General features: G+C 46.0%; 2 protein-coding genes across 2 annotated transcripts in view; both read left to right on the forward strand.

The window, feature by feature from the left end:
• dse (dermatan sulfate epimerase) overlaps positions 1–20749 on the forward strand; it is a 32749-nt gene extending 12000 nt beyond the window's left edge. Inside the window, exons 3-6 of the mRNA XM_080514490.1 lie at positions 1098–1351; positions 10456–10695; positions 16209–16416; positions 17287–20749. Of these exons, the coding sequence (XP_080370616.1) occupies positions 1098–1351; positions 10456–10695; positions 16209–16416; positions 17287–19033 (2449 nt within the window). The 3' untranslated portion in view covers positions 19034–20749. The remainder of the gene's footprint in view (positions 1–1097; positions 1352–10455; positions 10696–16208; positions 16417–17286) is intronic.
• A 3508-nt stretch (positions 20750–24257) lies between these two features.
• On the forward strand, positions 24258–26917 carry ndufaf4 (NADH:ubiquinone oxidoreductase complex assembly factor 4). The gene is made up of 3 exons (XM_080513853.1): positions 24258–24399; positions 25675–25751; positions 26355–26917. Exons 1-3 carry the CDS (start codon positions 24261–24263, stop codon positions 26655–26657), a joined length of 519 nt encoding a protein of 172 aa, XP_080369979.1. The 5' UTR covers positions 24258–24260; the 3' UTR covers positions 26658–26917.
• Positions 26918–27207: the final 290 nt, after the last annotated feature.

The raw sequence follows: 27207 nt of genomic DNA on the forward strand, positions 1-27207 counted from the left end.
CTATGGTAACTCAGTGAGCAAGCTCTGTTGAGTTTAAGACTGAGGAGATGTGCAGTCAGAGGAAGCATTCACACCAGCCGAGTTTGATCCAGACCAGAGTTCATTTCAGGGACTTTCAGGGAAAGTCCACTTCGTCTGGCCAGGTATGAACGCTCCCGAGACCCTGATCCGGATCAAACCACTTGAAAACCTGGGTTTCGGTTCTCTTGCAAGTTAACTGAGGTGCAGTTCGTGGCCAATGTGAACATGTCGGGGACTTTCAGCGGACTTTCCAGTAGACAGAGTGAGAGGAGTTGACGTGGAGCATAGTGCATTCTGGGTAGTAAACAAAGCTGACGACGCAGACGCAGAAAGAAACAGCTGGGAAATATCTGGTGGGAGGAGGTGGAGGAGTGACGAAGAAGTTGTGAGGAAGGCTCATTGATATCTGATCTAAAGTTTATTTGTTGCGGTTACTTGTGGCTAACTATTAGCTACAAGTTAATTCACCGGGATTTGTGCTTTCTGTCCAGATCAATCATCATAACGCTACCCCTCCTGAACATAGTGTTGGATTTGGAATTGAGAAGAAGTCAGTTGTTGAGTTTCACGTGTTGACTCCACGTCATGGCTCTTAGCGCAGCGGGGTTCTTTGTGTGGCTGTTTTAAAGTCTCACTCTGGAATTTTCTGAGGTTCACACATGAAGTTGATTTGTCTTTAATTTGACCTGAACACATTTACAGATTACCTCTCCTGCCCCCCCCCCCCCCCCCCCCCCCGAGGACAACCCGACTCAGCAGTCTGAAGCACAGCGTGTGTTGAGCAGGAGCGAGAAATCTAATGCGTCTTTATGTGTGTCTTTATTGGCGCAATTTGAACTGTGGTGTAAAATCTACCCAGAGTCTTTACGTCTCCTTTTAAGACGATCAGATGCGTTACAGCTGCGTTAAAGGGGATTTAAAGGCTCTCAGAGGGAAGAAACCTCAGTTGTGACAAACGATTTTACTGAACAGAGTGAAACCTTCACACTCTGTGTTTTCACCCATATGCTCAACATGTGTGTGCAACTTTACATTTAGCTTACTTGTGTGTGTGTGTGCGTGTGTGTGTGTTGCAGGCTGGTCAAAGACAGTCCCGAGGACGAGGTCCCAGTGGCGCACTCCCTGGTGGGGTTCGCCACCGCCTACGACTTCCTGTACGAGTACTTGAGTAAGAGCCAGCAGGAGCGCTTCGTCAAGGTGATCGGCAACGTGTCGCGCCTGCTGTACGAGAAGTCCTACGTCCGGGGCTGGGGGTTCCAGTACCTGCACAACCATCAGCCCACCAACTGCGTGGCTCTGCTCACTGCCAGTCTTGTCTACATGACCCAAGGTAAGAGTTCTGGGTGACGGTGCCCACGGTCTGATTGTTGCTTCAGCTTCCAGGCTGTTGAACGTTGGTGTGAAATGTGGCGGGGAAACTCTCCCGGTGGTTTCAGCACCTCCTCCCACCTCAGTGTTGTGAGACGTTGTGCAGCTACAGACTGAGGCTCCATTAAAACCTCATTACAGACCAACACCAAGTTTATGAGAGAATGCAAACATTTCAACATGTGCTCCGTGGCCGGGTTTTTATGGTTCATTCTGCACACAAGTAAGCAAACGGTCACCTACAGGCCTTTCACTCCGACTGCAATGTTTAGGTATAGGTTGTATTGAAGAGCATGTCCACTGCACAAAAGGCAATCCTTCACAGGTCTTTTTTGGGGTATTATGGATTGCGTCGATAAAAGTAGACAAATACAAGCGTTAGAAATGTACTTTCAAGGTACCTGTCCTGTTGTCGAATATCAACACCAGATAAGGTTGATATCTGAGGATCTGAGGGTTCATTTGAAAGAAAACACTGCAAAATTAAAAATCAATCAACCTATTAATTATGAATTATTCCATTGTGTTGATGAAGCATATCAGAGTTTGTGATGATGATGATGATTATCATAATATCACAATCGCTGTGTAAACTGGCTCATTAGATAGTACCAGTAGTATAATTTACTGGTTAATGAAGGCTAAACCCACAATATGTCAAAAGACTCTGAGGATGTAATTTTCATCACTAAAAATCAACCAATCCCACCTTGTATTATTGTGAAGTTGCAATGAAAAGTGTAATTGTCAAATGTAAAAAAGCATAAACTTCACAGGAAACCCAAAGAAAAATAAGAGTTGTATAGAGGCTTGTAATTAAAGGAATCGTCACCTGCTATTCTCACGTCTCCAGTCGCCCTTGAATTGTCCTTTAATCAATTCTTACAATTCATTCGGGGAAAAAATCAAACTGAACTCGTTCTGGCCCTTTTTCATACTGCGACTTCCTCTCGCAAGAGTCACTTCAGGTTTTTGACTGGTACAGATGTTCGGTGTGTGTTGATTGGCTGCAGGAACTGTCAATCATAGCAATAGCATAGCAATAGCATGGCAGTCCTTTGCTCACACAAAAATAAAAATAATAAAACTATAGTGGAGCATCTATAAACTTTCATGCTACAGAGCAACGCCCCCCAGAGATTTAAAATGAAACACGCCAGTCATTTGAAAATCCTAAGGACGATGATTAAAAGGTGAATATTTCAAGAGGAGAAAGTGATGCATTCGACCATCAACATGGTTGTATTTGAACTTGACATTGACCGGAAGTTTGGAAGTTTGGGAGACGTGGACAAAGCTGGTGGACGACCTCCAGTCGAGTGTCCACCTCAGTCTTCTTCACTTTAGGGAGATTTGAGGTGAAATCCTTCCTCCTTCAGTTTGTGCCGTCAGTTAGCAGGAAGTGCAGCCGGACACTGACTCAACCCTTCTGATCTCAGTGTTTCTGCTCCTGATCTGGAGAGCAGCGCTCGAAATATCGATCAGTCGTCCTGCTTTGGATTTCAGGCCCATTAAAAAAATGTAAACGCTGACATTTGCCTGTCAGCTGCTACTTCGCAGTACCGCTAGATACTAAACATGAGAGTAATATTAGATGTACTGTTAAAGGATCCATGAACCACCTCTGTTAAATTTAGTCGCTAACTGCTAACGGGATGAGGACAAACGTTGAAGCCCATGTGATTCACAAATGAGGCTGTATTTCATTTAAAATCTCTGGGTTGCTCTGCAGCCCGGATGTTTTTAGACGGCTCTAGCAAAGAACTGCTATTCTATCGCTATGCTATCGTCACGCTATCGTCACGCTATCGCTATGCTATCGTCACGCTATCGCCATGCTATCGCCATGCTATCGCCATGCTATCGCCATGCTATCGCCATGCTATTGCCATGCTATTGCCATGATTGACAGTTCCTGCAGCCAATCAAGGCACGCCTGACTCCCGTACTGGTCAAAGGCTCCATGTACACTAAAACGAGTTTATTCTCAGAGCTTGCTTCGCCATTGGGGTCAGTTGAAACGACACCCGTGTTCTGATCCACTGCAAACGTGACTTTTTTATAGTGACTCCCAAGGTGGAACTTTTCTTTCACGGGTGCGATCCCCCCCCCCCCCCTGCAGACACCGCCGGAGGCTACAGAGCGCCGTTACTGCTCATCTCCGCCCGCGGTAAACCGTTCATTCTGCTCATGCTCCAGTAAACAAACATGGCGGCCTCCACAGTGGCATGATTCACAGTCTGTATTCTAGTTTAACGTCCATATCAGGAGTTTAGTAGTTGAGACGCTCCCCTGATAGCATCATCAGCCCACTAGAATGTGACTCCTCTCCATTTTCTCCACCTTTATAGCGTATTGTTCTCTGCACGTGTCTACGTGCTTTAATTGCAAAAATGAGCGACAGCGCCCCCTCGTGGCCCAGCAGATTAACTACATCTTTGTCCATGTGTGTGCTGCTGCAGTGGAAACACTTTTATTTACCGGATTAGTTGTTGTCACATGAAACCATAATCTCACTGTACTCTGGTGAGAGGAAGCTGCAGAATGGGGAAAAAAATAGGGTCAGAACGAGCTCCATGTTTGATTTTTATTTATTTTTTAACAATTGATTGAAAGACAATTTAAAGGAGACTGGAGATGAGATTACGAGGTGACAGCTCCTTTAAACTTATTCAGACAAATGTGAGAATATTCAAAGTTGTTCCATCAGCTTTTCAACAATAACACTGGAGGGGTGTGCGTAATGCTAGTCATCCTGAATGTTACATAACAGTCAGTTTTCTTCAAAAAATGCTGGTTTTGTTCTATATTCTCAAAGTTTCTGAGCCCAAATACCAGATTATACAGAAGTGTTGTGTTTCTTTTTCCATTCAACGTGCTATTTAGAAGAAGTTGTAGACTTGAAGTGAACAATACTCCGAGCGGTGACGCTCTCCAGAGGATTGAACGCTCCGATCTTGGACGCTCTCTGCATTTCTTTGTGAAGTGCTGTGAGTTGACCAGAAGGTCAGAATCAGCTGCCTGGAAAAAAAAAAAAAAAAAAAAAAAATGGGATCATTTTTCACTGCAGCCTCATGTGGGAAGCTTTTCCCTCCACAGTTGGAGGGGTTTAGAGTTAAAGCCTGCACAGAAACCAACATGGTGCTCAGCTGAAGGATTTCCATCAGTCTGGATTTTACTGGTGGTTTATTTCCACGTGGTCCATTCAGAGCATTCGGAGGAGGACGGGTCTCTGTAAAAATGCTTTTGTGACATAAACGAGACATTACAATATTTAAAAGCCACAGAATCGGTCTGCAGCATGTTTTCTCGATGGATGTGACAACTTTAAAGGCTTGAAAGACATAAAGCAGTCAGAGGCTTTGTCTCCCCATAAATGGAAACTTGTGTTCAGTCAGTCTGGCTTCATGAAGCTGCTTCATAAAAGACTCATCGGTCTGGATCATCGTCAAGGCCTCAGTCTGATCCTGAAGTCTATAGTTACAGTTCCAAGCAGTCATCTACACCATGTTTTACAAATTCAGATGTTCAGTAAAAGTCCAGATAGTGGAAATCATGTTGGTCATAAACAAAGACCTTGGAGGTTTGTTGTGTCCATATTGTTGAAGGTGTCTTGTCTTGGAGCTTCATCACCATCCAGGATCTCTTCCACCTTTGCTGTTATTTTCATGTGTTCATGTCCATGTGGAACCCAGTTCTCACCAGGCTCTAACTGTTGAGGAGTTCACCCTTGACAGATGGAGGAGGAGGAGGAGGAGGAGGAGGAGGAGGAAGACGATGAGGAGGAGGAGGAGGAGGGTGTGTGCGAAGGACAGGACGTCTTTAAAAATATGGACGCTGAAAAAGCTTGTTCCAGTTCTTGACTGGGAATATTCTGACCAATCAGATGAGTCCTACTGCTCGAGAGTCCCGCCCACCAGGTAGATGTGAGTGTGTGAGATTACTTTAGTGAGAAGTGTATTTTTATTTTATCCACATACAAAAACAATATGAGCTTTGGGACAAAGAGGGAAAGTCTTCAAACATCAACAGTAACAAGATCACTGGTGTATTTTCATTCACAAGCAGTCGTGACTCCCCACAGAGTACTACTGGTGTCCCCACAGAGTACTACTGGTGTCCCCACAGAGTACTACTGGTGTCCCCACAGAGTACTACTGGTGTCCCCATAGAGTACTACCAGTGTCCCCACAGAGTACTACCGGTGTCCCCACAGAGTACTACTGGAGTTCTGACATAGACTTGATGGAGTACTACTCGAGTCCAGAGAGAATACTACTTGAGTCTTGACAGAGTACTACAGGAGTCCAGACAGAGGCCCGACAGAGTACTACTGGAGTCTTTACTGAGTACTACAGGAGTCCAGACAGAGTACTACAGGAGTCCAGACAGAGTACTACTGGAGTCTTTACTGAGTACTACAGGAGTCCAGACAGAGTACTACTGGAGTCCTGACAGAAGCCCGACAGAGTACTACTGGGGTCTTGACTGAGTACTACAGGAGTCCAGACAGAGTACTATAGGAGTCCAGACAGAGGCCCAACGGACTACTACTGGAGTTCTGTAGGAGTACTAACGGAATTCTGTCTGAGTCCCTACGGAGTACGAATGTATTCCCGAAGCGACCTGCTGGAGTCCAGAAGGAATCTCCATTGAGTTCCGACGGAATCCTGACGGAATCCTGACGGAGGCTCACGTCTGATCTTTCTGCTGTTTTGCCGTCTTCATCACAAACAGATCATCTGTGGCTACGAACATTTCACCCCCTACTCGGTATGAAACGACCATCGCAGCTTGAAGCCTCTTGTAAAGTGAACCTTGAACAAATAAAACCTGACATAAACACAATCCTGAGCTCGGCTGACGTGCACCGGCACAGATGGAGAAAAGTCACTTTTTCCTGGGCTGAGATGAAGTAACAACAAGTTTCACTGAGTTCTGAACTGAACTTTGAGGAAAAATGCAAGTTTGTGTGAAAGAAGGACCGTCAGTCCCTCCACTACTTGCATTTTTCCATATTGACTGAACAATCTTCACTCTGTTTTATTGTGCTTTTATTGAGCCTGTTTTATGTTTTTGCTTGGTGGCCTGCTTCCGTCAGACGCAGTTAAAGAGAGAAACTCACTGAACCAAATAGTCAAATGGTCCAGTCGTCTCCTTGGTGAGTCTCAGTCTGTAACAGCCTCCCTGTTCACTGAACAGCTACACAGGAGCTTCAGCAATCCTGAATACTGACTCCCATCGCTAGTAGAAGAGGAAGTAGAGAGGAGGAAGTAGAGAGGAGGAAGTAGAGAGGAAGAAGTAGAGAGGAGGAAGTAGAGAGGAGGAAGTAGAGAGGAGGAAGTAGAGAGGAGGAAGTAGAGAGGAGGAAGTAGAGAGGGGAGAAAGTAGAGAGGATGAAGTAGAGAGGAGGAAGTAGAGAGGGCAGGAAGTAGAGAGGAAGAAGTAGAGAGGGGAGGAAGTAGAGAGGAGGAAGTAGAGAGGGCAGGATGTAGAGAGGAGGAAGTAGAGAGGGGAGGAAGTAGAGAGGGGAGGAAGTAGAGAGGAGGAAGTAGAGAGGGGAGGAAGTAGTGAGGAGGAAGTAGTGAGGAGGAAGTAGTGAGGAGGAAGTAGAGAGGGGAGGAAGTAGAGAGGGGAGGAAGAAGAGAGGAAGAAGTAGTGAGGAGGAAGTAGAGAGGGGAGGAAGTAGAGAGGGGAGGAAGAAGAGAGGAGGAAGTAGAGAGGAGGAAGTAGAGAGGAGGAAGAAGAGAGGAAGAAGTAGAGAGGAAGAAGTAGTGAGGAGGAAGTAGAGAGGAGGAAGTAGAGAGGAGGAAGTAGAGAGGGGAGGAAGTAGAGAGGAGGAAGTAGTGAGGAGGAAGTAGAGAGGGGAGGAAGTAGAGGGGAGGAAGTAGAGAGGGGAGGAAGTAGAGAGGAGGAAGTAGAGAGGGGGAAGAAGAGAGGAGGAAGTAGAGAGGAGGAAGTAGTGAGGAGGAAGTAGAGAGGGGAGGAAGTAGAGAGGGGAGGAAGTAGAGAGGAGGAAGTAGAGAGGGGAGGAAGTAGAGAGGAAGAAGTAGAGAGGAGGAAGTAGAGAGCAAGAAGTAGAGAGCAAGAATCACTGAGATCGGGTCCGAAAACTACATCACAGTTGTTTGTAGCTACCCATTAGCCACGAGCTAACTAGCCGAGCCACTGTGGGCTAAGGCGGCAGGACTTCCTCTTTCGGACCAATCGATGAGCTGCGTTTCTTCTTCACTTCCTCTCTGGTCAGTGGTTGTTTTGGGCGACAGCGCCCCCAAACAGCAGCTGGTGTAACTGCAGGATGTTTTCCAGGAGGTTTGATCTGGTCTCAAGTGAATGTGAATGCTAATTGAACCAAATGAAGGGGTGAACATTTTAGGCTCCTCCCCCAGGAGAACCGAGTCGCGGACTATCAGAATGTGAAAGACCCCTGAGATTCATGATACTACTGGCAACAGGAGTGAGACAGTGTGACCTTCAGATGGTCTCTGGCGCAGTGAGGTGGGAATAATCCTCTCAACTCTGAAGACAATAAAGAAGAAAGTGACAAAGTACACAGAGGAGTTGTTCTGCAGGACAATTACAAAGGATTAGAGCAGCACAGACGGATAACCTCGGGCTGACAGCAGGAATTCCACGTCTCTCCAGACGTGTCCCACCATGTTCTTCAATAAAAACCTGACTGGAAACACCTCCCTCAGTGAGGGAAGTTCCTGAAGACGCATTCCTCCATCAGCTGAGTCTTGATTGAGACTAACTGACTTGTCGACACAAAGAAAAACACATGAAACAAGTTCCAGACAATTTCTGGTACTACATGTAGGGTAGTGTTCGTCAGTCTCATCACCACACTGAGCCCAGACCTGATTCACTCCACTGATTGGAGCTTTAGAGGCTTCAGGAAGGTTCTGGAAGATGTCCAGTCTGACTACTCTCCGCAGGGACAATGCTGAATGCTAAATGCTAACCTCCAGAGTCCTGCAGGGAGCAAAGAGCCTCCAGCTTCAGCAGAGTTTACGCTCATCTGGCCTGTTGAAGGTTCGGATTAAAAGCTTCCAATGGATCTGAACACACACTTTATATTTCAGGAGCACTGTTTGAAATACGAGATCGTGTGATTTTTATTTTTCATTAAGTATTCCTGTTTTAACATCTTTAACATGGAAAAAGTCAAACTGGTCAATTTTAGGTCAGAATGTTGAGATTTCATTTCACTAATGAAGCCAAAAGATGAAAGTCGATTTGTAGCTTATAAAGTGAGAACATTAAAAGATAAAGTAACATTTTAGGCAACATTGTGGATTTATTAGAATTGTGATGCCAAAATGTGGTTTAAAAAAAATTAAGTTGAGGTTGAGACTTCTGAATTAATTATGCCCTGTCGTGAGCCCAGTGGATCTCTCACTCACACACACACACACACACACACACACGCACACGCACACGCACACACACAGACTGTGTGTGTGTGTGTGTGTGATGTTTCATGTTGAAATCACACAGCTAAATGTAATAATAACCCTTTAGCCGTTTCAGTTGCTGTTTCAGTCATACTGCAGTTAAAACTATTTTAGCATTTGTTTTTGTTGCTATTTTTAGTCGTTTCACCTCATTTTTACAGGGTTGTATTTCACAGTTTTAAGCCATTTTTGCTGTTTTATGAGTTTCTCCACAGTTTTTACTACTCTGTTCGAGTCATTTTTGCTGTTTTGCTCATTTGTTTGATCCACTTCAAGCATCGTCGGCCGTTTTAATTTTTGCCTGCTGTGTTAAAATCTGAACGATATAAATGTTTATTTGCGTATCATTTAGCGAAAGTTCCACGGTGCCTCCAGAGGGACTAAAGAGCCGCGGTTAGCGCGTAGCATTAGCATCTTTCTGTGAGGCTTTCCATGGCCGCGGCGAAACCCTGTGGTAGGAAGATTTCTGTGGTGAAACACTGAGAGGACGCTGTTCTCAGTGTTTGGCTCATTATTTCCATTAGAGACTCACACACACACACACACACACACACACACACACACACACACACACACACACACACACACACACACACACACACACACACACACACACACACACACACACACACACACACACACACACACACACACACACACACACACACACACACACTGTTTACTGCAGTCTCCCTGAGCCTCACTTTCCTCAAAGGTATTTTTGGACTGACCTTTGACCTTTGCTCCACCAAGGTGGGAACAAACACAAAAAGTTAGCAGGCTGTGTAAATAAAGACGGGAGATCATTCCACCCTGATAAACCGTGTCTTCTCTGCTTTTTGGACCATCAATTGAAAACCAGCTTGTACTTTTCCAAAAAAATTATCTGGTTTCATCCTTTATGTTTATGTTCTCTTGGGATGAAAATCAGTTTTTAACTCTGTATTTATTGGTCTATTTAGCACAAGGTCCTGTGTATTTAAAGTGTAGGTGTGGAAATTGCTGGTGTTTAACATCAGGCTGGGTATTTTAAAGATTTTATTAAATGTTCAAAACATCAAAGTCATTCTGTTTAAAACAGGAACAGTCATTTGGTAGATTTCTGGTACATTTATTTTTCTTTTAGTGAAGGCTAATTGTATTTTTATTTCCCTGTAGATTTAAGAAGGTTTTGTATAAATAAAATATTTTTCTGTATTTGATAGATTTATAGTAGAGTGTACTTGTAGATTTTCTAACTCCACATTTACAGTACAATGAGTACCTTTTCTGTATATTTGAAACTGGGGTTCAAAGTTTATACTAGTCCTGTTGGTGGTTAGCGGTTAGCAGCTAACGTTAACCAAGATGGTTTATGATATTTGACTCCTGTGTTGACGACGATTAAAATCTCCTGTTGTGGGGTGCGTCCCCTTGTGGGCGATTCTGCTTTAAACAAAGAGCCCAAACAAAAACTTCTCAGCTGCTTTGAAACTCCAGATTTTCAGTTTCAATTGAGGTCCAACTCCAGCAAACATGTTTTAAGCAGAGAAGCTGGGATTTCCGGGTGACGGCTCCTTGTGTTCAAAGTGTGAACTGAAGCCTGAGCGCGTGTGTCCTGGGTCTGCAGGGTACCTTCAGGAGGCCTACCTGTGGACCAAGCAGGTCCTGTCCATCATGGAGAAGTCGCTGGTGCTGCTGCGGGACGTGACGGACGGCTCGCTGTACGAGGGCGTGGCCTACGGCACCTACACCACCCGCTCGCTCTTCCAGTACATGTTCCTGGTGCAGCGCCACTTCGCCATCGGCCACTTCGATCACCCCTGGCTCCTCAAGCACTTCGCCTTCATGTACAAGACCATCCTGCCAGGTGACGCTCCACCTTCACGGCCAAGAGAGACAAGAGATCGCAATGTTCCACCAAATGAAATGTGTCTGGAGCTGCAGAACATGTACATTATCTGAAATGACGGCACAACAACAAAATCGCGATAAACAAAAATGTAGGTTGCATTCAACGGTACAGTTTAGATAAACGTAATGTTTTTTTTCACTCTCGTAGCCTGTTTTTCTTTTTTTTCCATGGATTTTCCCATTTTAGCTATTTAACGCATCTCGTCTACTTCGGCTGCTTTAGATATTTAACTGTTTATAGCCAATGTGTTTCCTGGTGGTTAGAGCCGTGCTAGCTACACTAGCAATTTTAATAATTTTCATTAGGTTTAAATAATTTTACTATATTATATTTTTATTAGTCGTAGTTGTTTAGGCTGTTGTCACTTTGTTTCGCTGGTTTTTTTCTTCCTAGATTGCAAGCAAAATGTTAATTCACAAATAATCTTCTGAAAATGTCAGGGCACCGCTACAGAGGAGCTGAAGAGCCACATGAGACCTTTGGTTGATCCAAAATCTGTTTCCTCTTTGATCTGCGCACACAAACTACTGGAAAGTCATCATGAGGATCTAAAACAGATAAAACCAACTAGAATTAGAATGAGAAAGATTTCATTGATAAAATCTGGAACAAACCTCTAAACAAAAAAGGCTGTTTTAAAAAAACACAGCGAGACATACAAAATAGCTTAATAATTGAAATCACAAATAAAGCTCAAACAGCTAAAAAGAAATGACAAAACAGATTAAAAATAGCCGATACAGAGCCGTAGAAATAGAATAGAGTATAATGACGAGCAGCCGCTTGCCAGGCAGTGTCTGCTGAGTGGAGTATGTTGACACAGCCATGTTGGGACAGTATGATCATTATACATTATACATTATACATGATACATTATAAATGATCCATGATACATTATAAATGATAAATTATCCATTATACGTGATACATTATACATGATACATTATTCATTATCCAATATAAATGGTCCATTAAACATTATATATTATACATTATGAATTATACATTATACACATGATACATTACATATTATACATTACCGACCCTCTAGAGATGCAGAGATAAAACAAACACGTTTCCAAACAAATACGTCTGAATATCTTTTAAGACAGGTTGAATACGTGTCAGGGCGTCATCATTACATATTATTCACAAAATACTGACATTTATTTTAGATTTTTTTGAAAAATTGACAGAACCAGGGCCCACCACAGGTCCTGGTCCTGACACTAGGAACCGTAACAGGCCGGTACCAGAGGACCTCAGGGGCCACGAGGGCTCATATTGTAAAAGCAGGTCAGAAAGATAAGAAGGCCCAAGACCATTAAGACATTTAATAGTAATAATAACGTCTTAAAATCAATCCTGAAACACACGGGTAGCCGATGCAGTGCCCTTTAAACAGGTGTAACGTCCCGTCTTCTGGTCTTTGTCACTCGTGCTGCTGAATTCTGGAGCAGCTGAAGGCTGCTGGGAGTTTTCTGGGGAAGACTAGAAATCAGGGCATTAAAATAGTCTAAGCAACTGGAAGTAAAAGCATGCATCAGCTCCCCCTGCTGGCCAGAGAGAGAAATGTGCGGACTGTGGCTATTTTCTTCAAGTGATAAATTCCTGTTTTTGTTTTATTCTTACTGTGGGGAATAAAGCTCAGAGTCAAAGCTGTGAAAGCCGATGCCGTGTCTCCTGATGACGTCCCCAAGCCAAAAGTGTTGGACCTAAAATTGAACATCGGGGAACTCCACACTTAATTTTTTGGGTTCTCGAGGAGCAAGTATCCATGGTTACGTAAAATGGAGGATCTGGGAGATAGGAGGTGAATCAGTTAAGAATAGTGCTAGAGAGTCCTACCAGGGTTGGAAGTCTATTTAATAAAATGTGGGGATCTACTGTGTCAAAGGAAGAGCTGAGATCCAGTAGAACCAGAGCTAAGATCCAGCAGAACCAGAGCTACAATCCAGTAGAACCAGAGCTAAGATCCAGTAGAAGCAGGATGGAAAGTTTCTGAGTGTCCATTGAGGGCTTTTCCAGCAAAAAGAACCAGGTGCTAGTTCAGGGCCGGTTGTTAAATGAGCAGCTCCCAAGAAGCGGTTGTGTTTCCATGGTCAGGGAGCCAGTGAACGCCACGTCACTGATTTCACCAATGTAGCGCCGGTAGGAACCAGGAGACGGACTGTAATAGTGGTTTGGACCAGGAACCAGTAGACGGACTGTAACAGTGGTTTGGACCAGGAACCAGGAGACGGACTGTAACAGTGGTTTGGTCCAGGAACCAGGAGACGGACTGTAACAGTGGTTTGGACCAGGAACCAGGAGACGGACTGTAACAGTGGTTTGGTCCAGGAACCAGGAGACAGACTGTAACAGAGGTTTGGTCCAGGAACCAGGAGACGGACTGTAACAGTGGTCTGGTCCAGGAACCAGGAGACAGACTGTAACAGTGGTTTGGTCCAGGAACCAGGAGACAGACTGTAACAGAGGTTTGGTCCAGGAACCAGGAGACGGACTGTAACAGTGGTTTGGTCCAGGAACCAGGAGACAGACTGTAATAGTGGTTTGGTCCAGGAACCAGGAGACAGACTGTAACAGTGGTTTGGTCCAGGAACCAGGAGACGGACTGTAACAGTAGTTTAGTCCCAGTCGCTCCATCTAGTCTGTCCTGAACCTTGGATTCAGACCAAAGAGACAGAAAACATTGAGTCTCCTTGTCGCTCGAATGTGTTTTTTCACAAACTGCTTCTGAATTCTAGATCGTACCAGCTGACTGTGTGACACCAGGAGCTCTGCAGCACAACAGTTCCATTAGAACCACTGCTCTGCTCTCGCCCATTCAATCATCTCCTTCCCTCGCTTTATTAACTTGAGGGAACCAATTATTATATCCTTCTCATGTGTTATTGTTTTTTCTCTACAACCACTCCGGGGCTCCGTGTTCACTGTAGATTTCAGAAAGCCGATTCACTGTCTCTTCCTCCTCGTAGGTAGTGATAACTCCAGTGATAACTCCAGTGATAACTCCAGCGATAACTCCAGCGATAACTCCAACGATAACTCCAACGATAACTCCAGTGATAACTCCAGTGATAACTCCAGCGATAACTCCAGCGATAACTCCACCGATAACTCCAGTGATAACTCCACCGATAACTCCAGCGATAACTCCAGTGATAACTCCAGCTATAACTCCAGTGATAACTCCAGCGATAACTCCAGTGATAACTCCAGTGATAACTCCAGCGATAACTCCAGCGATAACTCCAGCGATAACTCCAACGATAACTCCAACGATAACTCCAGTGATAACTCCAGCGATAACTCCAGTGATAACTCCAGCGATAACTCCAGCGATAACTCCAACGATAACTCCAGCGATAACTCCAGCGATAACTCCAGTGATAACTCCAGCTATAACTCCAGCGATAACTCCAGTGATAACTCCAGTGATAACTCCAGTGATAACTCCAACGATAACTCCAGTGATAACCCCAGCGATAACCCCAGCGATAACTCCAGCGATAACTCCAGTGATAACTCCAGCGATAACTCCAGCGATAACCCCAGCGATAACCCCAGCGATAACTCCAGTGATAACTCCAGCGATAACTCCAGTGATAACTCCAGCGATAACTCCAGCGATAACCCCAGCGATTACCCCAGCGATAACTCCAGCGATAACTCCAGTGATAACTCCAGTGATAACTCCAGTGATAACTCCAACGATAACTCCAGTGATAACCCCAGCGATAACCCCAGCGATAACTCCAGTGATAACTCCAGCGATAACTCCAGTGATAACTCCAGCGATAACTCCAGCGATAACCCCAGCGATAACTCCAGCGATAACCCCAGCGATAACCCCAGCGATAACTCCAGTGATAACTCCAGCGATAACTCCAGTGATAACTCCAGCGATAACTCCAGCGATAACCCCAGCGATAACTCCAGCGATAACTCCAGTGATAACTCCAGTGATAACTCCAGTGATAACCCCGTCCCCAGCTGGTGACATGTCAGACCCCGCTCTGGTTCCACTCTGGTCCAACAATGATGTGGGGCCGACGAAGCACCTGTTTAACCCCTGATAAGCCGGGGCTGAGCAGCGGAAGGTGGCATCGATTCACTTTATAGATCTACGACAAGAGTGCTTCAAAAAGTTTACAATTCTGACAAATACTTGAAAAGTGAAAACAAATTAAGAATGCTACAAAAGAATATAAACATTGTTAAACCCACAAAACAAGACGTTGAAGGGGCCAAAACCATGAAGTAAGTAAATGTAGGTTCAAGTTTAAACAGCTGAAAGTGATAATAACTGCAGAGTTTTAAGCTGTTTGAGGCTCCAGGTGAGGGGGTGAACCGGTCCATCCCGGGCCCGGTCAGACCAGTTTGGTGAACCAGTCTCTCCCGGTCAGACCTGGGCCGGTTCCTCCTCTCAGGACTCGTCTCGGCCCGAGTCCTAATGCCGGTGGATGAGGCGTGAAGAGAACCTGAGCCGGGGCATGCATGCCTGCACACATGAGCTTCCAGGAAGGTTCAGGGATCCACTCAGGGCTGGAAGTGAGTCCAAAGGTCAGGTGAAGGGCAGTGTGGGTGGGGGGGGTGGGGGGGGGGGGGGGGGGGGGGGGGTCAGACCCAGACGTTTCACATCCCGGTGCCAACACTTTGTATGTCGTGGCTGCAGCAGGAAGAACCTCTGATCACAGCAGCGTCCTGAGGATGAGGATGAGGATGAGGATGAGGATGAGGCCCGGCATCTCGTTCAGACTCACTCCTGTTGTCTTGTTGCTAAGTGACGCTGCGGAGAGGGAGGCGGGGTCATCAGGTCGAGAGGCAAGGCATGTAGCCCGTCCACACATCCACGCCGAGGCGGCATTTTCAAATTTCTCCACTCAGGAACACGTTTAAAACAAGAAAAAACAAAAACATTTGCAGGTGCCGCGTAGACGATCGGCTGAAAACGATGCGGTTACTTGAATCGGCGTTGTCGTGTGGACACGTCGTCTGTTGCTCCAGAGAGCAGATCGCTTCAGCCTGCTGGGACTTTCCATCCATTCGTTTCACCTTCATCCAGCCGGGAGGGTCTGGATCTGATCCCAGTTAACACCAAGCAAAGCAGGTCACACTGGACAAACATCAACAAGCTGCTAAACCACCAGCAACTGATCCAGAAAGCTCTTAGAAACACCGAGAGAAAGATAAGACGGCTAATTCCTATCCCAACAGATCCAGAAACCAAGAGCAGCTAAAACTGCGAGTAAATAATAAACCTTATGAGCTGTGTTCTTTTCATCTGAAAGGTTAAAGATGTTTTGTGGCTCCAGGTGGATTTTATTTGGTGGAAAGTGGGTGAAAAGTTATTTTTGTTATAGTGTCAGATTCCTGTTATGGTACCAGGACCCTGGACGTCCCTCACTGTTTGCTGGAGTTTCCATCAAAGCAGTGATCCTGTTGACGTCTCCTTCTCTCTGCAGGGTTCCAGCGCACTGTGGCCATCGCAGACTCCAACTACAACTGGTTCTACGGGCCCGAGAGCCAGCTGGTCTTCCTGGACAACTACGTGATGAGGAACGGCAGTGGGAACTGGCTGGCGGAGCTGATCCAGCAGAACCGGGTGGTGGACGGTCCGGGGCGGGCTGGCAGAGGCCAGCGGTGGTGTACCCTCCACACAGAGTTCCTCTGGTGAGCTGCTGGATCTCAGTCAAACCATCTGAGGCCGTTTGTCAGGATGTTTTCTCATATTCCACCGAACACAGGACAGTATTTGGACAATATTAAGGTTCGGAAATCCAGATTTGGCACAAATGGATTGAAAATCAATATGAAATAGAGGTGAATAATATAAGAAACATTTTGCCCATTTACCACATTCCTTCATTCGATCAGTTCGTCCCATCATCCTGTAGCGATTCTCTAGTTTTTTCATTGTTCAGAGGACGTGTTGGGAGTTAGCGGCTCGGCAGCCTTGTTGTTTTGTTCAGACACGGTTATGTTCAATTCACGTCTTTGTATCAACTCAATGCTAAACGTGTAGCCATCAGCTAATGCTAAATATGTAGCCAGCAGCTAACTATAAAGGTGTAGCCACCAACTAGCTCGGCTAACACTGAACATGTAGCCACCAGCTAATGCTAAACATATCGCCACCAGCTAACTATAAACATGTAGCCACTAGCTAACTATAAACATGTAACCAGCAACTAGCTCTGCTAACACTAAACCTGTAGCCACTAGCTAATGGCAGGGATATCCCTACTGTTGCTTTTTGTGATTAAAATGTCATTAATTAATTACAAATCTCTTAAAAGTCACCACTAATATTCATGGCTCCTAAATATTGTCATTCTCATATTTTAATCTTAATTTTGACAATAGTACATAAATAAATATCTCTTGTATGATTTGTATTTTTATTATAGACATTATATAATTTTTATTATTATATTATTGCACTTTTTAATAGCGTTCTTGAATTTCTGGACGTCCTCTGTGTTTGTTTGGTCCATCGAGGTTTTCTCCCGCTGATGTTTTTTTGTTGTTTTTGTTCTGCAGGTATGACCCACAGTTGACCCCCAAACCTCCGGCAGATTTTGGGAGCTCTCGTCTTCACTACTTTGAGGACTGGGGCGTAGTCACATATGGCAGTGCTCTGCCAGCCGGCCCCAATCACTCCTTCCTGTCTTTCAAATCCGGGAAGCTGGGTGGACGAGCCATCTTCGACATCATCCACATGAACAAGTACCGGGAGTGGATCAAAGGCTGGAAAAACTTCAATGCCGGCCACGAGCACCCAGATCAGAACTCCTTCACCTTTTCGCCCAATGGCGTCCCGTTCATCACCGAGGCTCTGTACGGTCCCAAGTACACGCTGCTGAACAACGCGGTGCTGTTCGGCCCCTCCCCCTCAGGGAGTTGTTTCGATCAGTGGGTTGGACAGCTTACTGAAGCCTGCACTTCCAAGTGGTTGACTTACAAGCTGGGACCGGCAGCGGACGCTCAGGGCAAGGTCGAAGCTGCCATGGAAAGAGATGGAATGGTCTTCATCAGAGGGGAGGGACGCTCTGCTTACCATCCAGAACTCAAGATCAAGAGCTTTCAGAGGAACCTCATCCTTCTCCACCCACAAATTCTGCTCCTTGTGGACCACATCCACCTGGATCCAGAGAGCCCCATCAGGGCCATGAGCGCCTTCTTTCAGAACACATACCATCCATTCCAAGAGACACAGGTGGACAATGTCCATGGAGCGTACATGTCGCATGGCGAGGATAAATACAAGATGTTCTGGCTGGACGATACCAGCTACAGTGCTAAAGGAGTAATGGGTTACTGGGGTTACTCTCAAAGGTTTTCCTACAACGGCTCAAACTATGTCAACGTCACAATGCCGTTGAGGTACCCTCACACCAGGGTGGCCTACATTTTCTTCGGCCCAGATGTGGAGGTTGAGAGCTTCAGCCTGCGTGGTGACTCTCAGAGAGTGGATATCTACTTGGCCACCAAAGAACACACCTACACCGTCTACCTGCTGACGGGGGAGGTACCCAGCAAGCCTTTGTTTGCCATGGTGCTGCAAGATAGCAAGAAGGTCGTGTTCGAGAAAGGAATTACCCGGGCCGACGACTCGCCGGAGGAAGTAGAGGAGTACGTGAATGTGCTGGAGGACAACCTCCACCATGTGAAGCCCGTCTTCCAACAGATGGAGAGACACATCCTGGGACGAGTCCTCAACACGGCCAGCTTTCGCAAGACTGCCGAGCGCCTCCTGAGGCTCTCTGACAGGAAGAAATCCGAAGAGGCCATCGCAAAGATGTTCAAAATGTCAAAGAAGCAGAGTTCGGGGAAAGAGGGGAAAAGAGCAAACCTTGGGGAGAAGCTCCCCGAGGGTCTGCCAGACTTATTTGCACAGGTTGAGTCGAATGAGCAGAAAGAGAGACTCTTGAATTCAAAGAGAACGTACGACGACAGTCAGGAGGAGAGCGATGCAGACCTGAGTGCCCTGGTGGATTACAATGAGGAACACAAGAGCGGGAAAGTGGGTGTCATTAAGGGCCGCAGGTTTAAGGAGGTCCACACGTTGAGCACGTCGGGCAGCGATGACCAGTCCAGCTCGGGATCCTACATACGACTGTTTCTGGTTCTCAACACCGGAACCTTCTTCCTGATGCTGGCCATGCTGCTGACGCGCTTCCAGAGGGGCTACAGCCTCTCTGCTCAGAGGTGTTTCTACACCGTCCTCTTCATCGACTGCTGCATCCTACTGTACCTCTTCCTCTCCTGCTCACAAGTACAGTGCTAGCACTGGGAGCTAATGGGGGTCCGTCCAAAGGTGGAACCCAACGTACCTCATGCTTCTCTCCATCAGAGCCAGGTTGAATTCACGGCTTTGGAAGATTTCAAGAAGTTCGGCATGGGGGGGGTTCAAAGTCATAAGAATGAAGCAGAAAACAAAATATTCACTTTCTTCTGTACACAAACAAGCACAGACATTACTCCCTTCAGATCTTCCATCTACTGTTTATAACATTCAACAACACGGCGTCAAGAATAAAAAAAAAAAAAAGTACTTGCAAGCATTCTCAAATGCCCCTAAAGATAAAAGACCCTAACAAAAACCTGTTTTAATCATTTTGATGTTCAAGAGCTTAAGTTCTTACAAAGTAGCCTTTAAACCGATCCAGGAATCAAGACAAGGCCTTCCTTAAAAACCCGTCTGAACCAGTCAGCAGGACGCCTCATTAGAAACCAGTCAAGATCTCATCTGAACCAGACCAAAAGCAGCCATAACCGTCTGAAACACAGTGAGGAGCAGGACCAAGCACTATCGCTGATCGACCAATAAGTTCCCACATCAGAGATGTTCAATAGAAAGTTTGCTCACAATTCTCACCAATTCAATAAGTCTGTTGGTTAAATGCTGTTGCTGTGTTTCTGTTACTGCAGTTGTGATATATTTAATGTTCTTGGGAAATTAAAAGCGTCGGTGTGGAGATCCTGCTGCTCGTCTTGAACATATCCTGATGAAATGACTTCTAAGCCCACGACTTCGCCTCCTGCTCATGTTGTTTGGTTGCCAGGTTGGGGTGGTGGCTTAAGTGCCTCCACACACCTCCTTTCAAGAAGTGCTTGTCAAGTTAACAGTTAACAAAAAGGACAGCTCCTCCTGAAACTGGCGATCCTTCACCAGATACGACTCTTGTTATTAATACCACTCCTCTCAGACTCTGTAGGTATAAGAATACTCATGATGGTACAGCGTTGGCCTTTCCTGACAGCCTCAGATTTCTAGCTAACGATTCCCTCCTTGAAAAGGCTCATTTCTACCGTGACCACAGTCCTCTGGCTGTGATTGGCTGTTTCCTTTGTCATTGCTGGGAGATTTCTTCGGGTTCAGACATGACGAGTGCCGATCAGGTTCAGGGTTTGAAGGTATTCTGACTGTTTGGTTTGATGGGCGGCCCTGGAGGGCCTCTGCCCTTCATTCTTCAGGTCTCGTATTCACAAAGCATCCTGAGGCTAAAAGTTGCTCTGAGTGATGTCATTCTTAAAAAAAAAAAAAAAATGCTCGAATTTTAAAAATGTTTCCTTGAATTCTCCCTTACTAAGTTCAAAGTAATTCACAAAGCATCTTAAGCCCCTAAAAGAGCCCCTAAGGTGGAAAACCACTGAAAGTAGTGAGGAGGACTTTTCAGAAGCTTTAAAGTTTCTTAAACAGACAAGATGACGGAAATAGAAAGAGAAAGGAAAGATGTCCCTTCGTTTGTTTAACGACAATGATGTAATGATGCTACAGGAATAATGTTTGTGGTCGACCTCATCAGGGAGGAGCTTATTTCTCCCACAGCGAAGCAACGCAGTGAAGGTGATCACAACACTGTGACACCTGTCTACAGGTGAGCTGCAGTAAAACACTGTGACACCTGTCTACAGGTGAGCTGCAGTAAAACACTGTGACACCTGTCTACAGGTGAGCTGCAGTAAAACACTGTGACACCTGTCTACAGGTGAGCTGCAGTAAAACACTGTGACTCCTGTCTACAGGTGAGCTGCAGTAAAACACTGTGACACCTGTCTACAGGTGAGCTGCAGTAAAACACTGTGACACCTGTCTACAGGTGAGCTGCAGTAAAGCACTGTGACTCCTGTCTACAGGTGAGCTGCAGTAAAACACTGTGACACCTGTCTACAGGTGAGCTGCAGTAAAACACTGTGACACCTGTCTACAGGTGAGCTGCAGTAAAACACTGTGACACCTGTCTACAGGTGAGCTGCAGTAAAACACTGTGACACCTGTCTACAGGTGAGCTGCAGTAAAACACTGTGACACCTGTCTACAGGTGAGCTGCAGTAAAACACTGTGACACCTGTCTACAGCTGAGCTGCAGTAGAACACTGTAACACGTGTCTACAGGTGAGCTGCAGTAAAACACTGTGACACCTGTGTACAGGTGAGCTGCAGCAGAGGTGATGATGGTGTATCAAGCCTCCGTCAGCAGAGTGTAGCACCGTCACGATGTTTCACGGCCCCACAGTGGTGGTGAATCACTGGGATTGATGACGCTGCATCTCGTCCTCCATTAATGTCATTATAATACATGAAGTGGTAAAAATAACCAGCGTGGGCAGAAAAGATAATAATCTAATTAATATAGTAATCGTCATGTGAACCAGGTAAGTTCAGTCAGTTTAATGTGTACAAATTGAATAAATTTTACTGAGTTTCATCATGACAAAATAATTTTCATTATTACACATTTTTAATATTGGATGGGTTAATTTTACTCTCCAATCATTACTAGGACCAACCAATTGGAACAACCAATCACAGCGTTCATCAGACTGCATCATGTATATCAACAGGGGCGACCACACCTCCTCACTGAGATAAAAGGTGCTGTCAACTCCTTGATCAGAGTTGCTCTTAGACACTTCCTCAGTCACTTTTAAGCTGAGATTCCTTGCCGGGAATTCTTGGGTTAAGCTATGAGCTCTGGAGACTCTGAGACGCTTCGTGAATACGGGCTCTGCCGTCGCTCTCTGGAGAGTTTGGCGAAGACGTGACCGTTAGCTTTAGGGTGTTGAAGCGTCCGGGACAGGGACCGTCCAGGACCAGAGCAGGACCGAAGCACAAGCTGTGGTCATTTTCTCTCATTGCTGGTTGTGCTTGTCCTGTAAAGTCACTTTGACTTTCTGAAATCACCAGTTTATTGTTGAAGGAGAGAGATTCCCTCGGTCTTGATCTTTCTAATATCTTCCACACTTCACACTCTCCTTCAGGTATCTTTGTTTATTCAGCCCAGCCCGTCTGTTTGCTGATTCCTAAAACTAGATGTGAGAGAGCTGAGAGGAACTGTGACGCCTCGGATGTAGTCAGCTTCTGTGGAGCTGCAGAACTCTGTGACGTCTCGCCCTGTTCGCCACTACAACCACCAAGACCTGTTGACCTTCGTCCTGTTCACAGCCACACATTTAAATGTATATATGTTAAAGCAAGATATATTTTTATGGTCTGTTTTGGGATTGTTTTTTTTTGTTGTTGTTCTTTTTTTACTATTTGTAAATAAAATTCTATCATGCATGTGTGTGTGTGTTTTCATTTCGGTATTACGACCTAGCACGAGCATGCTTACAAACTCCGAACGCTGATGAGTTGGAGGGCAGAGGGGGAGGAGTTACCGGGAAACATCAGCAGATCAGGAAGTGTGAATGTGAGTGAATGTGTGAATGTGAGTAATGAATGTGAATTTGGAGGCAATGACAACTCTTGGGCTCTACATTGTCACTGACCATGTTACTCTGAGTGTACCTGACCACAGAGCAGGTGTTCTGTCCGTCTACAGCAGGGGGGTCCAACATGCGGCCCGGGGGCCAGAACCGGCCCGCCAGAGGATCTAATCCGGCCCAACATGTGATTTTTTTTTAAGTATAAATATGGAAACTGACAGAGGCTGATCTAAAAACACAAGATTGGCAAAAAGGGCATTCAAAACCGCCCTTGGTCAGAATTTATTAATGCATCTGTGGAGGTCACATGACGCAACACCTTTCACAATAAAGGTGTCCAATTTATGTGAACTGATATTTTAGACACGTAAACTCAAAACAATTTCCAGATGATGACAAATTGTTTTAATCCTGAATAAAAATACGACATCCAGACACAGGTGACCAGGGCCGCCCCTGGCCAAGTGGGGGCCCTAAGCAGGATTTTATTTTGGGGGCCCCCTTCCAATAACATAATAATAATAATAATTATAATTATTGTATTGACGTTTGGAAGCCATCTCTCTCTCTCTCTCTTCTCTCTACCTGTAAACAACTGCCTGCCGGCCCATCTGACCGCTGATTGGTCAGATGGTGACGCTTCGCGCTTTCGTCTCTTTTTTTCTCTCTCTCTCTCCGGCCTCGGGCTGACTTGGTGGCGGTGCTCTACGCGCCTCTCGGCAAAATGCACGCGCATCCTTTGCGCATTTGCAGAGTATGATGATACTTTATTGATCCCGAGGGAAATTCAATTCACTTGCGCAAAATGGGACCCCCCATGGATCGCGGGGCCCTACGCACAGCGCGTGTTCTGCGTGTAGGGAGGGGCGGGCCTGGTCCTACCACACAAAAGTACACAAAACAGTTCAAGTACATAATTTAGCATTATGAGCTGCTGCCATCTGCTGGACACGTTTCACCTTTTCCACTTTCAAAGGTTTTGGATTCAAACTGTTGTTTCCATCCTGATGTTCACTGAATCCAAAGTTAATACTTTACTAAACTCCTGTTTACTTCTGCAAAACTCAAGCCTCATTACAGTAACATGAAAGCTGCTAGCATGATCTTGTGTCCACATGAATAGAATAGAATAGAATAGAATAGAAAAGAAGCATACAGTTACATAGTGCGCACCACACAGTGCTGTCGCCTCACAGCCCTGGAATCCCTGGTTCGAATCCACACACAATATACACAGCCGTGTGTGTGTGTTTCCTTCCGGGTACTTCAGTTTCCACCAGCCCCCTGATGAGCGCTGATCTGCTGCGACCGATGGGTCATTTGGTCATAATTGCCCTAATGGAATTAATTCAGTTGTAAAAATACAAATAAATAAAACAAAAGATTGAGTTTATCAGCCTTGTCTGAAGATCCATCCTCCCCTCTGAGGAGTAAATTATGTATAATCTCAAACTCTTATCATTGATTTCTATGACACACAGTGCCATTGTATTTTCACTTTTTTTTTTTCGAAACAGGAAAAAATCTTGACATTGTTGGAACGTAAAGGTCTTTTTTTATTGTTTTTACCTAAACATAGAACTGCCGATAATTTATATATCTCTTCTCTTCTCTTCTCTTCTCTTCTCTTCTCTTCTCTTCTCTTCTCTTCTCTTCTCTTCGAACTGTATTTAATGAAATAACCTGCTTTAACCACAGTATGTCGTTGTTTCATGCTTCGCCTATCCCCGCTGTAAAATGACCCTTCCGACTCACCACCCGCGTTTTGTAACAACTTTATTGTTCGCCGTGACCGTGACAACATGGGGGCGCGGGCTTCTCGTATGTTCAGAAACTTCAACCTGGAGAGCCGAGTGCACCGCGAGCTTTCCAAGGAGAAACCCAGTCTCGCGCCCCGACACTCGGCCAACGAACCGCCGGCCGCCGACATCACTCCGAGCGGTGAGGGCGGGAGGCTCGTGAGTGCGGGAGGCTTGTGTAACAGCTGAGCTGCAGGGTCATGACAGGTGACTGTGAGCGGTGCTAGCAGCGGTGTTAGCAGCGGCACGACATCTGCAGTGTTGCTAGCGGTTAGCAGTTGTCTTAACAGCTGTGTTGGCAGGGGTGAGCAGCAGTGTTGGCAGCAGATAGCAGTGGTGTTCGCAACAGTGTGACAGCTGGTAGCAGTTGTTTAACAGTGGTTTTAGCAGCAGTTAGCAGCATTGAGCAGTGGTGCTAGCAGCAGTTAGCAGTGATGTTAGAAGCAGTTAGCAGTGGTGCCAGCAGCAGTTAGCAGCGCTAGCAGCAGTTAGCTGAGGTGCTAGCATCAGTTAGCAGTGGTGCCAGCAGCGGTGCTAGCATCAGTTAGCAGTGGTGCCAGCAGCGGTGCTAGCATCAGTTAGCAGTGGTGCCAGCAGCGGTGCTAGCAGCAGTTAGCAGTGGTTTTTCCAGCGGTTAGTTGCAGTGTTGGCAGCATTTAGCAGTGGTGCGAGCGGCGGTCTTAGACGCAGCTGTAGTGTAGCAGTAGCCGTAGCATAGCGCTGTTAGCAGCCATTGTAGCATAGCGATGTTGGCAGAAGTGGCAGTGGAGCAGTGTTGGCAGTAGCCGTAGCATAGCAGTCTTGACAGTAGCCGTAGCATAGCGGTGTTGGTAGCAGTGCTAGCATAGTGGTAATAGCAGTAGCTGTAGGGTAGCGATGTTGACAGCAGCAGTAGCGCACCAATGTTAGCTGTTGCTATAGCCTAGCGGTTTTGGCAGTAGCTGTCGTGTAGCAGTGTTGGCAGTAGCTCTCGCTGTAGCCTAGCGGTCTTTACAGTAGCGTAGCGCTGTCTGCAGTTGCATAGTATTGTTTGCAGTCGCTGTCGTGGTGTTAGAAGCAGCCATAGCATAGTAGTGTTTTCAGTAGCATAGTAGTGTTTGCAGTAGCTGTAGCGTAGCCTGTAATAGTGTAGTGGTGTTTGCAGTAGCATAACGGTGCTAGCAGTAGAGTAGCAGTGTGAGCAATAGCGTAGATGTGTTAGCAATAGCTGTAGCATAGCAGTGTCTGCAGTAACGCAATGGTGTTTACGGTAGTGTAGCAGCGTTTGCAGTAGCTGTAGCGGTGTCTGCAATTGTTTAGTGGTGTTAGCAGTAGCTTAACAGTGTTAGCAGTAGCATAGTAGCGTTAGCAGTGTTTGTAGTTGCGTAGCTGTTTTATCTTCGCAGCTCCAGCTCACCTTCTATATTTGTCTCCACAGTGACGGAGAAGAACCAGCCGCTGCTGGAGCTCCTCCGGACAGTCTACGTGGAATCTACAGAGCCACCGGCAGCAGAGGTCGCGCACGCACGCACGCACGCACGCACGCACACACACACACACACACACACACACACACACACACACACACACACACACTATACAGGAGCCTAAGAAAAGGGAGAAATTAATATTTTACCAGTATTTCCTCCAGCTTTTCCAGTTTGGTGGCTCCTGGTCAGCCAACATGGCAACCTGCTGTTTTGCAGCAGAATTACTTCTGTGATTGTTCAATTCAGATTTTTCAAAGTAAAGCTAAAGACTTTCACTTTCTTAATCAGCCGTCAAGTAACTTTTTTGCCTTAGCATTATTCCACACAGTATTGTGCTGCTCTGTAGTCACGGTGCTGCATCGGTAAGGGGGGATTAACAAAATAAAATACAAGTAACCAAAACTCTGTTAAATACATTAATTGTGTTTGTAAAAAGTTAAACGTGTCAAATCAATTCATTAAGCTAACACGTTAGTTTTGACTGCACTAATCATATTCAATGTTTTCATGATATCACAATTCAGATGTAGAAGATGATGCTTGGGATTATTTAGTGTCTATAATGTGATAAAACAAGTGATTGTGTACATTGTGAAGATGTGGTATCTTGGCGTGGCTCTTCCCTCAGGAGCCACAGAAGCCGGCGGCGTTGAAGGAGGCGGCGCGGCGGCCCCTCAGGTACCACCTCCCCGCCGGGGTGTCGGGCCTGGGCCAGCTCACCGACGTCCCCCGGGGGAAGCTGACCATCGTGGAGGCTCTGAAGGCTCTGGGCAGCCACCAGCACCGGCCCCAGACCTGGACCCCCGACAGGGTCGCCCAGGAGTTCTGCCTGGACCCCAACGAGGCCAGAGCTCTGCTGGAGTTCTTCGTGCCCTTCAAGGTGGAGGTCATTCCCCCAAAGACTGCCGCCAAGCAGATCAAAGCCTCGTAGCGACGCGTTGCCGCCGGAGACGCACACCATTATTCATGAACTCCAGGCTGACCCGGGACCGAGTCCGTCCCCCTGAAGCAACGACTGGATCCACATCAAGGCCTGCGACCGGAACTCAACACATTGAAAGGCTCAGAATGACACCAGGTCAGAAAGCAATAAGAAACCATGACGGTTTGTTGTGTTTTATTTGGAGTCACTGCTTCTGGATGAAATGTCAAGCTTGTGTTTGAGTTAATGTGAAAGTTACTTCGCTGCATAAACGCACACTCTGTCCAAATAAAAGGATTTATTTTTCTTTGTGTGTGTGTGTGTGTGTGTGTGTGTTCTACCTCCCACTGCTCACTTCCACCTGCCCAAATAAAGTGCTTCCTCCAGAGCAGGCCACGCCCCCTTTGAGGGGGCACTTTACTCCTATTGGCCGCTGTGATCACTGCACACTGCTATGACAGTGAGAGTAAATGTTTTAGAAAAAATGTGAAATTGGATAGTTAACACGGCACACCTGACTCTACCTCCCTGAACACCAGTGTAAAGAAGGCGGCGCTCT

This window comes from Blennius ocellaris (genome assembly GCF_963422515.1).
Source record: "Blennius ocellaris genome assembly, chromosome: 18".
NCBI classification, from domain to species: domain Eukaryota; kingdom Metazoa; phylum Chordata; class Actinopteri; order Blenniiformes; family Blenniidae; genus Blennius; species Blennius ocellaris.

Excerpts from the sequence above, each read along its gene's own strand:
- ndufaf4 (XM_080513853.1), top strand. The coding sequence starts at position 24,261 with ATGGGGGCGCGGGCTTCTCGTATGTTCAGAAACTTCAACCTGGAGAGC. Across the intron at positions 24,400-25,674 it reads CGCCGACATCACTCCGAGCG|TGACGGAGAAGAACCAGCCG; the intron begins GTGAGGGCGGGA and ends TTGTCTCCACAG. Across the intron at positions 25,752-26,354 it reads CAGAGCCACCGGCAGCAGAG|GAGCCACAGAAGCCGGCGGC; the intron begins GTCGCGCACGCA and ends CTCTTCCCTCAG.